The following is a 13,663-nucleotide window of genomic DNA, read 5'->3' as shown; positions in this document are numbered from 1 at the left end:
TGACAGAGCAGCCTACTGTCAACACAACCACAGTGACTTTATAAACACTGACAGAGCAGCCTACTGTCAACACAACCACAGTGACTTTATAAACACTGACAGAGCAGCCTACTGTCAACACAACCACAGTGACTTTATAAACACTGACAGAGCAGCCTACTGTCAACACAACCACAGTGACTTTATAAACACTGACAGAGCAGCCTACTGTCAACACAACCACAGTGACTTTATAAACACTGACAGAGCAGCCTACTGTCAACACAACCACAGTGACTATAAGATGCTGACAGAGCAGCATACTGTCAACACAACCACAGTGACTTTATAAACACTGACAGAGCAGCCTACTGTCAACACAACCACAGTGACTTTATAAACGCTGACAGAGCAGCCTACTGTCAACACAACCACAGTGACTTTATAAACACTGACAGAGCAGCCTACTGTCAACACAACCACAGTGACTTTATAAACACTGACAGAGCAGCCTACTGTCAACACAACCACAGTGACTATAAGATGCTGACAGAGCAGCCTACTGTCAACACAACCACAGTGACTTTATAAACGCTGACAGAGCAGCCTACTGTCAACACAACCACAGTGACTTTATAAACACTGACAGAGCAGCCTACTGTCAACACAGCCACAGTGACTTTATAAACACTGACAGAGCAGCCTACTGTCAACACAACCACAGTGACTTTATAAACACTGACAGAGCAGCCTACTGTCAACACAACCACAGTGACTTTATAAACACTGACAGAGCAGCCTACTGTCAACACAACCACAGTGACTTTATAAACACTGACAGAGCAGCCTACTGTCAACACAACCACAGTGACTTTATAAACACTGACAGAGCAGCCTACTGTCAACACAACCACAGTGACTTTATAAACGCTGACAGAGCAGCCTACTGTCAACACAACCACAGTGACTTTATAAACGCTGACAGAGCAGCCTACTGTCAACACAACCACAGTGACTTTATAAACACTGACAGAGCAGCCTACTGTCAACACAGCCACAGTGACTTTATAAACACTGACAGAGCAGCCTACTGTCAACACAGCCACAGTGACTTTATAAACACTGACAGAGCAGCCTACTGTCAACACAACCACAGTGACTTTATAAACACTGACAGAGCAGCCTACTGTCAACACAACCACAGTGACTTTATAAACACTGACAGAGCAGCCTACTGTCAACACAACCACAGTGACTTTATAAACACTGACAGAGCAGCCTACTGTCAACACAACCACAGTGACTTTATAAACACTGACAGAGCAGCCTACTGTCAACACAACCACAGTGACTTTATAAACGCTGACAGAGCAGCCTACTGTCAACACAACCACAGTGACTTTATAAACACTGACAGAGCAGCCTACTGTCAACACAACCACAGTGACTTTATAAATGCTGACAGAGCAGCCTACTGTCAACACAACCACAGTGACTTTATAAACACTGACAGAGCAGCCTACTGTCAACACAACCACAGTGACTTTATAAACACTGACAGAGCAGCCTACTGTCAACACAACCACAGTGACTTTATAAACGCTGACAGAGCAGCCTACTGTCAACACAACCACAGTGACTTTATAAACACTGACAGAGCAGCCTACTGTCAACACAACCACAGTGACTTTATAAACACTGACAGAGCAGCCTACTGTCAACACAACCACAGTGACTTTATAAACGCTGACAGAGCAGCCTACTGTCAACACAACCACAGTGACTTTATAAACGCTGACAGAGCAGCCTACTGTCAACACAACCACAGTGACTTTATAAACGCTGACAGAGCAGCCTACTGTCAACACAACCACAGTGACTTTATAAACACTGACAGAGCAGCCTACTGTCAACACAACCACAGTGACTTTATAAACACTGACAGAGCAGCCTACTGTCAACACAACCACAGTGACTATAAGATGCTGACAGAGCAGCCTACTGTCAACACAACCACAGTGACTTTATAAACGCTGACAGAGCAGCCTACTGTCAACACAACCACAGTGACTTTATAAACACTGACAGAGCAGCCTACTGTCAACACAGCCACAGTGACTTTATAAACACTGACAGAGCAGCCTACTGTCAACACAACCACAGTGACTTTATAAACGCTGACAGAGCAGCCTACTGTCAACACAACCACAGTGACTTTATAAACACTGACAGAGCAGCCTACTGTCAACACAACCACAGTGACTATAAGATGCTGACAGAGCAGCCTACTGTCAACACAACCACAGTGACTTTATAAACGCTGACAGAGCAGCCTACTGTCAACACAACCACAGTGACTTTATAAACGCTGACAGAGCAGCCTACTGTCAACACAGCCACAGTGACTTTATAAACACTGACAGAGCAGCCTACTGTCAACACAACCACAGTGACTTTATAAACACTGACAGAGCAGCCTACTGTCAACACAACCACAGTGACTTTATAAAGTCACATTATATTCCCCAGTATAATGTAACATCTGAAAAGCTTAAGCACATTATATTCCCCAGTTATTCCATTCCATCCAGTCAGATCATTGTCTTCAACATGAGCTCAGAGACGAGCGAGGGGGACTGCACGTGTGTATGTCTGCATGTATTAGACCAGACAGATGTTGCAGGTCCTGCTGGGTAGTCTTCAGGGTCGCTAGGAAACAGAGAGCATGTGCTTATTACTGAGACGTGCTGGGACTCACACCTAGGATGGTAATTACACGCACGCACGCACGCACACACACACACACCATCAGCACCTATAAGGGCTGTCCTCTCCTCACGACTCACACTGTGAACAGGAAACAGAGCAGAATTTATGTAAAGGAAATCTGACATAGGAACGACGAGCACCAACTCTAAACCCATATATCACTGCACTAATGGGCAACATCGCCTGAATAAGAGATATAAACAGGCCGCCATTTCAGTTATGTAGTCTGCACTGTACAGTAAGGCTGCTTCCGATTGGTAGACGGAGGAAGGGTTCCCTAACCCCTCCCCTCATAGCCTAAAACCATTGTGATGTCATCCAGATTAACCCTGTAAATCCACATTGTGGAATCATCTCTCCATCGATCTCTATCCTCTATCCTCCTTCCTCCGCTCTTCCTCCTCCCTCTTCCTCTCTTTCCTCCTCTCTCTCTTTCTTCTTATCCAACAGCATGAAAGTACAGTAGTCTATTCTGTCTATTTCACAAAAATGAATATCTTCTGAGTTGATAATCTCGTCAACGTGACCTCCCAAACCCCCTACAGTACTTCCTCCACAGGCAAACACAGTCTCCATTCAACATCCACAAACACAGTCTCCATTCAACATCCACAAACACAGTCTCCATTAAACACCCACAAACACAGTCTCCATTCAACATCCACAAACACAGTCTCCATTCAACATCCACAAACACAGTCTCCATTCAACATCCACAAACACAGTCTCCATTAAACACCCACAAACACAGTCTCCATTCAACATCCAGTCTCCATTCAACATCCAGTCTCCATTCAACATCCAGTCTCCATTCAACATCCAGTCTCCATTCAACATCCAGTCTCCATTCAACATCCAGTCTCCATCCACAAACACAAACACAGTCTCCATTCAACAAACACAAACACAGTCTCCATTCAACACCCACAAACACAGTCTCTATTCAACAACCACAAACACAGTCTCCATTATACATCCACAAGCACAGTCTCCATTCAACAAACACAAACACAGTCTCCATTCAACAAACACAGTCTCCATTCAACAAACACAGTCTCCATTCAACAAACACAGTCTCCATTCAACAAACACAGTCTCCATTCAACAAACACAGTCTCCATTCAACAAACACAGTCTCCATTATACATCCACAAACACAGTCTCCATTCAACAAACACAAACACAGTCTCCATTCAACATCCACAGTCTCCATTCAACATCCACAAACACAGTCTCCATTCAACACCCACAAACACAGTCTCCATTCAACACCCACAAACACAGTCTCCATTCAACACCCACAAACACAGTCTCCATTCAACATCTCCATTCAACATCCACAAACACAGTCTCCATTCAACACCCACAAACACAGTCTCCATTCAACAACCACAAACACAGTCTCCATTCAACATCTCCATTCAACATCCACAAACACAGTCTCCATTCAACACCCACAAACACAGTCTCCATTCAACATCCACAAACACAGTCTCCATTCAACATGAACAAACAGTCTCCATTCAACAAACACAAACACAGTCTCCATTCAACAAACACAGTCTCAATTCAACATCCACAAACACAGTCTCCATTCAACATCCACAAACACAGTCTCCATTCAACACCCAGTCTCCATTCAACACCCACAAACACAGTCTCCATTCAACAAACACAGTCTCAATTCAACATCCACAAACACAGTCTCCCATTCAACACCCACAAACACAGTCTCCATTCAACACCCACAAACACAGTCTCCACCCACAAACACAGTCTCCATTCAACAAACACAAACAGCAGTGATCATACAAATTGTTATCTTGCTGCCCTTCTCTCTTTGATTGGGCTGAGCTCACCCTGCAGGGAAGCCCCTCCACACACACACACACACACACACACACACACACACACACACACACACACACACACACACACACACACACACACACACACACACACACACACACACACACACACACACACACACACACACACACACACACACCTCTAAATCAGAGGATGTTTCTGTGGGTCACCTTTTGGAGCAGCAGAGCACCAGAGTATTTTGTTGAAAGAGCAATGATTTGTTTTCCATAAGAGACGGCCCATTGCTGAACCCTGAAAAACAGAAAGGAAATACAGGAAATGAGTGGAAGCTTTGTAAAAACCCAAATACAATTCAAGTACAATTGGCCCAATAGAAGAGCTCAGTTTACTGTCAATTTATTCAATAGTCCATGGCAACAGCACCTGCCTGGTTCTTCAGAATTAATTTATTCAAAACACAACTAGTTTCCTCTCCAGGTTCCTTTCTAGGTTCCTGCATTTTAGGGAGTGTTTCCTAGCCTCTGCTTGGCTTGCTCTTTGGGGGTTTTCGGCTGGGGATCTGTAAACAAACTGCTGATGAGACAAAAGAGCTTAACAGAAGACATTTGATTGATGAATTGAGCTTCTCTCTGATTCATGGTATTGGGTCAAAGACATTTCCTAATGAGCTCACAATATAGCCTGTGTTATATTAGCTACTAACTGTACTGGAGCAACAACTGTTTTGTTCTGGTATACTTACAACAGATGGTTCTTGGAAATTAATTTATTCTCATTAGAGTGGTGGGGCCACAAGGTACTTTATGAATGTATGTATGTGTGTGTGTGTGTGTGTGTGTGTGTGTATGTATGTATGTATGTATGTATGTATGTATGTATGTATGTATGTATGTATGTATGTATGTATGTATGTATGTATGTATGTATGTATGTATGTATGTATGTATGTATGTATGTATGTATGTATGTATGTATGTATGTGCGTGCGTGTGTGTGACTAAACCACCAGCGAGGACTGGGACTGAGAGTAGTGACTAGGGGAGGAGAGAGTAGTGACTAGGGGAGGGGAGAGGAGAGTAGTGACTAGGGGAGGGGAGAGGAGAGTAGTGACTAGGGGGGAGGGGAGAGGAGAGTAGTGACTAGGGGGGGAGAGGAGAGTAGTGACTAGGGGAGGAGAGAGGAGAGTAGTGACTAGGGGAGGGGAGAGAGGAGAGTAGTGACTAGGGGAGGAGAGAGGAGAGTAGTGACTAGGGAGGGAGAGGAGAGTAGTGACTAGGGGAGGAGAGAGAGTAGTGACTAGGGGAGGGGAGAGGAGAGTAGTGACTAGGGGAGGAGAGAGGAGAGTAGTGACTAGGGGAGGGGAGAGGAGAGTTGTGACTAGGGGAGGGGAGAGGAGAGTAGTGACTAGGGAGGAGAGAGTAGTGACTAGGGGGAGGGGAGAGGAGAGTAGTGACTAGGGAGGAGAGAGGAGAGAGTAGTGACTAGGGGAGGGAGAGGAGAGTAGTGACTAGGGGAGGGGAGAGGAGAGTAGTGACTAGGGGAGGAGAGAGGAGAGTAGTGACTAGGGGAGGGAGAGGAGAGTAGTGACTAGGGGGGAGGAGAGAGTAGTGACTAGGGGAGGGGAGAGGAGAGTAGTGACTAGGGGGGAGAGAGAGGAGAGTAGTGACTAGGGGAGGGGAGAGGAGAGTTGTGACTAGGGAGGGGAGAGGAGAGAGTGACTAGGACTAGGGAGGAGAGAGTAGTGACTAGGGGAGGGGAGAGGAGAGTAGTGACTAGGGAGGAGAGAGGAGAGTAGTGACTAGGGGAGGGGAGAGGAGAGTAGTGACTAGGGGAGGGAGAGGAGAGTAGTGACTAGGGGAGGAGAGAGTAGTGACTAGGGGAGGGGAGAGGAGAGTAGTGACTAGGGGAGGAGAGAGGAGAGTAGTGACTAGGGGAGGGGAGAGGAGAGTAGTGACTAGGGGAGGAGAGAGTAGTGACTAGGGAGGGGAGAGGAGAGTAGTGACTAGGGAGGAGAGAGAGGAGAGTAGTGACTAGAGGAGGAGAGAGGAGAGTAGTGACTAGGGGAGGGGAGAGTAGTGACTAGGGGAGGAGAGAGGAGAGTAGTGACTAGGGGAGGGAGGGGAGAGGAGAGTAGTGACTAGGGGAGGGAGGGGAGAGGAGAGTAGTGACTAGGGGGAGGGGAGGAGAGAGGAGAGTAGTGACTAGGGAGGGAGGAGAGAGGAGAGTAGTGACTAGGGGAGGGGAGAGGAGAGTAGTGACTAGGGAGGAGAGAGGAGAGTAGTGACTAGGGAGGGGAGGGAGAGGAGAGTAGTGACTAGGGGAGGGGGGGAGGGGAGAGGAGAGTAGTGACTAGGGGAGGGAGAGGAGAGTAGTGACTAGGGGAGGAGAGAGGAGAGTAGTGACTAGGGGAGGAGAGAGGAGAGTAGTGACTAGTGGAGGGGAGAGTAGTGACTAGGGGAGGAGAGAGGAGAGTAGTGACTAGGGGAGGGGAGAGTAGTGACTAGGGGAGGAGAGAGGAGAGTAGTGACTAGGGAGGGGAGAGGAGAGTAGTGACTAGGGAGGAGAGAGGAGAGTAGTGACTAGGGGGGGGAGAGGAGAGTAGTGACTAGGGAGGAGAGAGGAGAGTAGTGACTAGGGGAGGGGAGGGAGAGGAGAGTAGTGACTAGGGGAGGGGAGGGAGAGGAGAGTAGTGACTAGGGGGGGAGGGAGAGGAGAGTAGTGACTAGGGGAGGGGAGAGAGTCTCCATCCACTAGGGAGGAGAGTAGTGACTAGGGGAGGGGAGGGAGAGCAGAGTAGTGACTAGGGGAGGGGAGGGAGAGGAGAGTAGTGACTAGGGGAGGGGAGGGGAGAGGAGAGTAGTGACTAGGGGAGGGAGAGGAGAGTAGTGACTAGGGGAGGGGGAGGGAGAGGAGAGTAGTGACTAGGGGAGGGGAGGGGAGAGGAGAGTAGTGACTAGGGGAGGGAGAGGAGAGTAGTGACTAGGGGAGGGGAGAGGAGAGTAGTGACTAGGGGAGGGAGAGTAGTGACTAGGGGAGGGGAGGGGAGGGGAGAGGAGAGTAGTGACTAGGGAGGGGAGGGAGAGGAGAGTAGTGACTAGGGGAGGGGGGAGAGGAGAGTAGTGACTAGGGAGGGGAGGGAGAGGAGAGTAGTGACTAGGGGAGGAGAGGGGAGAGTAGTGACTGGGGGAGGGGAGAGGAGAGTAGTGACTAGGGGGGGAGAGGAGAGTAGTGACTAGGGAGGGAGAGTAGTGACTAGGGGAGGGAGGGGAGAGGAGAGTAGTGACTAGGGGAGGGGAGGGGAGAGGAGAGTAGTGACTAGGGAGGGGAGATGAGAGTAGTGACTAGGGGAGGGGAGGGGAGAGGAGAGTAGTGACTAGGGGAGGGAGGGGAGAGGAGAGTAGTGACTAGGGGAGGGGAGGGGAGAGGAGAGTAGTGACTAGGGGAGGGGAGGGGAGAGTAGTGACTAGGGAGGGGAGAGGAGAGTAGTGACTAGGGGAGGGAGAGGAGAGTAGTGACTAGGGGGGAGAGGAGGAGAGTGACTAGGGAGAGAGTAGTGACTAGGGGAGGGGAGAGTAGTGACTAGGGGGGAGGGGAGGGGAGAGTAGTGACTAGGGGAGGGGGAGAGGAGAGGAGAGTAGTGACTAGGGAGGGGAGGGAGAGTAGTGACTAGGGGAGGGGAGAGGAGAGTAGTGACTAGGGGAGGGAGGGAGAGTAGTGACTAGGGGGAGGGGAGGGGAGAGTAGTGACTAGGGGGGGGGGAGAGGAGAGTAGTGACTAGGGAGGGGAGAGTAGTGACTAGGGGAGGGAGAGGGAGAGTAGTGACTAGGGGGGGAGAGGAGAGGAGAGTAGTGACTAGGGGAGGGGAGGGAGAGTAGTGACTAGGGGAGGGGAGAGGAGAGTAGTGACTAGGGAGGGGAGAGTAGTGACTAGGGAGGGGAGGGAGAGTAGTGACTAGGGGAGGGAGAGGAGAGGAGAGTAGTGACTAGGGGAGGGGAGGGAGAGTAGTGACTAGGGGAGGGGAGGGAGAGTAGTGACTAGGGGGGGGAGAGGAGAGTAGTGACTAGGGAGGGGAGAGGAGAGTAGTGACTAGGGGAGGGGAGAGTAGAGTAGTGACTAGGGGAGGGAGAGTAGTGACTAGGGGAGGGGAGGGAGAGTAGTGACTAGGGGAGGGGAGGGGAGAGGAGAGTAGTGACTAGGGAGGGGAGAGGAGAGGAGAGTAGTGACTAGGGGGGAGGGGAGAGGAGAGTAGTGACTAGGGAGGGGAGAGGAGAGTAGTGACTAGGGGAGGGGGAGAGTAGTGACTAGGGGGGGAGGGAGAGTAGTGACTAGGGGAGGGGAGAGGAGAGTAGTGACTAGGGAGGGAGAGTAGTGACTAGGGGAGGGGAGGGGAGAGTAGTGACTAGGGGAGGGGAGGGAGAGGAGAGTAGTGACTAGGGAGGGGAGGGAGAGTAGTGACTAGGGGAGGGGAGGGAGAGTAGTGACTAGGGAGGGGAGGGAGAGTAGTGACTAGGGAGGAGAGAGGAGAGTAGTGACTAGGGGAGGGAGGGAGAGTAGTGACTAGGGGAGGGGAGGGGAGGAGGAGAGTAGTGACTAGGGGAGGGAGGGGAGAGGAGAGTAGTGACTAGGGGAGGGGAGGGAGAGTAGTGATTAGGGAGGGAGGGAAGAGTAGTGACTAGGGAGGAGAGAGGAGAGTAGTGACTAGGGGGGGAGGGGAGAGTAGTGACTAGGGGAGGGAGAGGAGAGTAGTGACTAGGGGAGGGGAGGGGAGAGGAGAGTAGTGACTAGGGGAGGGAGGGGAGAGTAGTGACTAGGGGAGGAGAGAGTAGTGACTAGGGAGGGAGGGAGAGTAGTGACTAGGGGGGGAGGGAGAGTAGTGACTATCTCTCTCTCGCTAGCTATCTCTCTCTAATTACTCTCTCTCTCAGGACAGTGTGTGTCCACGAGGAGTCTCCTGGGCAGCACACAAACACTATGTAACCCCCCTCTGTCTAACAGTGGAACAGCACACACAAACACTATGTAACCACACACCCCCCCTCTGTGTGTAACACACCTAGCAACATCCCTCCTCTTCAGTCCTACTTCTCAGCTCCAGGAGAAATCTACTGTATGTTGAACCCAGTAACCTTTGTGATGCACAGTTTAACTGGGGCTATAGCAGAGCACACTGACAGTGTTGAATAACATGAACTACAGGTAGACAGTACTATTCTACTGACAGTGTTGAATAACATGAACTACAGGTAGACAGTACTATTCTACTGACAGTGTTGAATAACATGAACTATAGATAGACAGTACTATTCTACTGACAGTGTTGAATAACATGAACTACAGGTAGACAGTACTATTCTACTGACAGTGTTGAATAACATGAACTACAGGTAGACAGTACTATTCTACTGACAGTGTTGAATAACATGAACTACAGGTAGACAGTACTATTCTACTGATAGTAGAGGGCTGTGAGGTCATGGTTTGGGTACTCACGTTACAGATAGACAGTACTATTCTACTGACAGTGTTGAATAACATGAACTATAGGTAGACAGTACTATTCTACTGACAGTGTTGAATAACATGAACTATAGATATACAGTACTATTCTACTGACAGTGTTGAATAACTTGAACTACAGGTATACAGTACTACTGATAGTAGAGGGCTGTGAGGTCATGGTTTGGGTACTCACGTTACAGGTAGACAGTACTATTCTACTGACAGTAGAGGGCTGTGAGGTCATGATTTGGGTACTCACGTTACAGGTATACAGTACTACTGACAGTAGAAGGCTGTGAGGTCATGGTTTGGGTACTCACGTTACAGGTATACAGTACTACTGACAGTAGAAGGCTGTGAGGTCATGGTTTGGGTACTCACGTTACAGATAGACAGTACTATTCTACTGACAGTAGAGGGCTGTGAGGTCATGGTTTGGGTACTCACGTTACAGATAGACAGTACTATTCTACTGATAGTAGAGGGCTGTGAGGTCATGGTTTGGGTACTCACGTTACAGATAGACAGTACTATTCTACTGACAGTAGAGGGCTGTGAGGTCATGGTTTGGGTACTCACGTTACAGGTAGACAGTACTATTCTACTGACAGTAGAGGGCTGTGAGGTCATGGTTTGGGTACTCACGTTACAGGTAGACAGTACTATTCTACTGATAGTAGAGGGCTGTGAGGTCATGGTTTGGGTACTCACGTTACAGATAGACAGTACTATTCTACTGACAGTAGAGGGCTGTGAGGTCATGGTTTGGGTACTCACGTTACAGATAGACAGTACTATTCTACTGACAGTGTTGAATAACATGAACTATAGGTAGACAGTACTATTCTACTGACAGTGTTGAATAACATGAACTATAGATATACAGTACTATTCTACTGACAGTGTTGAATAACTTGAACTACAGGTATACAGTACTACTGATAGTAGAGGGCTGTGAGGTCATGGTTTGGGTACTCACGTTACAGGTAGACAGTACTATTCTACTGACAGTAGAGGGCTGTGAGGTCATGATTTGGGTACTCACGTTACAGGTATACAGTACTACTGACAGTAGAAGGCTGTGAGGTCATGGTTTGGGTACTCACGTTACAGGTAGACAGTACTATTCTACTGACAGTAGAGGGCTGTGAGGTCATGATTTGGGTACTCACGTTACAGGTATACAGTACTACTGACAGTAGAAGGCTGTGAGGTCATGGTTTGGGTACTCACGTTACAGATAGACAGTACTATTCTACTGACAGTAGAGGGCTGTGAGGTCATGGTTTGGGTACTCACGTTACAGATAGACAGTACTATTCTACTGACAGTAGAGGGCTGTGAGGTCATGGTTTGGGTACTCACGTTACAGGTAGACAGTACTATTCTACTGATAGTAGAGGGCTGTGAGGTCATGGTTTGGGTACTCACGTTACAGATAGACAGTACTATTCTACTGATAGTAGAGGGCTGTGAGGTCATGGTTTGGGTACTCACGTTACAGATAGACAGTACTATTCTACTGACAGTAGAGGGCTGTGAGGTCATGGTTTGGGTACTCACGTTACAGGTAGACAGTACTATTCTACTGACAGTAGAGGGCTGTGAGGTCATGGTTTGGGTACTCACGTTACAGGTAGACAGTACTATTCTACTGATAGTAGAGGGCTGTGAGGTCATGGTTTGGGTACTCACGTTACAGATAGACAGTACTATTCTACTGATAGTAGAGGCTGTGAGGTCATGGTTTGGGTACTCACGTTACAGGTAGACAGTACTATTCTACTGACAGTAGAGGGCTGTGAGGTCATGATTTGGGTACTCACGTTACAGGTATACAGTACTACTGACAGTAGAAGGCTGTGAGGTCATGGTTTGGGTACTCACGTTACAGATAGACAGTACTATTCTACTGACAGTAGAGGGCTGTGAGGTCATGGTTTGGGTACTCACGTTACAGATAGACAGTACTATTCTACTGATAGTAGAGGGCTGTGAGGTCATGGTTTGGGTACTCACGTTACAGATAGACAGTACTATTCTACTGACAGTAGAGGGCTGTGAGGTCATGGTTTGGGTACTCACGTTACAGGTAGACAGTACTATTCTACTGACAGTAGAGGGCTGTGAGGTCATGGTTTGGGTACTCACGTTACAGGTAGACAGTACTATTCTACTGATAGTAGAGGGCTGTGAGGTCATGGTTTGGGTACTCACGTTACAGATAGACAGTACTATTCTACTGATAGTAGAAGGCTGTGAGGTCATGGTTTGGGTACTCACGTTACAGGTAGACAGTACTATTCTACTGACAGTAGAGGGCTGTGAGGTCATGATTTGGGTACTCACGTTACAGGTATACAGTACTACTGACAGTAGAAGGCTGTGAGGTCATGGTTTGGGTACTCACGTTACAGATAGACAGTACTATTCTACTGACAGTAGAGGGCTGTGAGGTCATGGTTTGGGTACTCACGTTACAGATAGACAGTACTATTCTACTGATAGTAGAGGGCTGTGAGGTCATGGTTTGGGTACTCACGTTACAGATAGACAGTACTATTCTACTGACAGTAGAGGGCTGTGAGGTCATGGTTTGGGTACTCACGTTACAGGTAGACAGTACTATTCTACTGACAGTAGAGGGCTGTGAGGTCATGGTTTGGGTACTCACGTTACAGGTAGACAGTACTATTCTACTGATAGTAGAGGGCTGTGAGGTCATGGTTTGGGTACTCACGTTACAGATAGACAGTACTATTCTACTGACAGTAGAGGGCTGTGAGGTCATGGTTTGGGTACTCACGTTACAGATAGACAGTACTATTCTACTGACAGTAGAGGGCTGTGAGGTCATGATTTGGGTACTCACGTTACAGGTATACAGTACTACTGACAGTAGAAGGCTGTGAGGTCATGGTTTGGGTACTCACGTTACAGGTAGACAGTACTATTCTACTGACAGTAGAGGGCTGTGAGGTCATGATTTGGGTACTCACGTTACAGGTATACAGTACTACTGACAGTAGAAGGCTGTGAGGTCATGGTTTGGGTACTCACGTTACAGATAGACAGTACTATTCTACTGACAGTAGAGGGCTGTGAGGTCATGGTTTGGGTACTCACGTTTCCGGCGGTATCTTCATCTGTCCGTTGGCCGTCAAGCAGAGCCAGCTGGTCCAGATAATCCACAGGGTGGTGATGCGTGTCATCCCGGCACCGACACCAACGTTCCAACCGCCGGCGTTCGACAGCGCATCACAATGGTTGCTGACGACCCCTCGGACAGCATCTGCAGGGGTCGACCCACTGTGTTTTTATCAGATGTACTGTATTCAAACAAACAACAACGCAGCAGGACTCTGTATATTCTCAGGAAGTCGGGGAGAAGGAGGACCTGACAGTGTTGTCTATTCCCTATAGACTCAGGAAGTCAGGGAGAAGGAGGACCTGACAGTGTTGTCTATTCCCTAGAGACTCAGGAAGTCAGGGAGAAGGAGGACCTGACAGTGTTGTCTATTCCCTAGAGACTCAGGAAGTCAGGGAGAAGGAGGACCTGACAGTGTTGTCTATTCCCTAGAGACTC

At 48.4% G+C, this 13,663-nt stretch overlaps 1 protein-coding gene across 1 annotated transcript in view; it reads right to left on the bottom strand.

Annotated features, from left to right (window-relative positions):
• The window catches only part of LOC124022289 (voltage-dependent calcium channel subunit alpha-2/delta-4-like), a gene marked incomplete at its 3' end in the record, with an annotated part of 82,096 nt that extends 68,780 nt beyond the window's left edge, over positions 1 to 13,316 (bottom strand). The window contains exons 1-2 of the mRNA XM_046337212.1: positions 13,204 to 13,316; positions 4,788 to 4,869 (exon numbers count right to left, since the gene is read on the bottom strand). Coding sequence (XP_046193168.1) covers positions 4,788 to 4,869; positions 13,204 to 13,289 — 168 coding nt within the window. The remainder of the gene's footprint in view (positions 1 to 4,787; positions 4,870 to 13,203) is intronic.
• Positions 13,317 to 13,663: the final 347 nt, after the last annotated feature.

The sequence above is a fragment of the Oncorhynchus gorbuscha genome, unplaced genomic scaffold (genome assembly GCF_021184085.1).
Source record: "Oncorhynchus gorbuscha isolate QuinsamMale2020 ecotype Even-year unplaced genomic scaffold, OgorEven_v1.0 Un_scaffold_1318, whole genome shotgun sequence".
Taxonomy (NCBI): domain Eukaryota; kingdom Metazoa; phylum Chordata; class Actinopteri; order Salmoniformes; family Salmonidae; genus Oncorhynchus; species Oncorhynchus gorbuscha.
The sequence above is the reverse complement of the archived record's forward strand: the minus strand, read 5'-3'. Positions and strand labels throughout refer to the sequence as shown.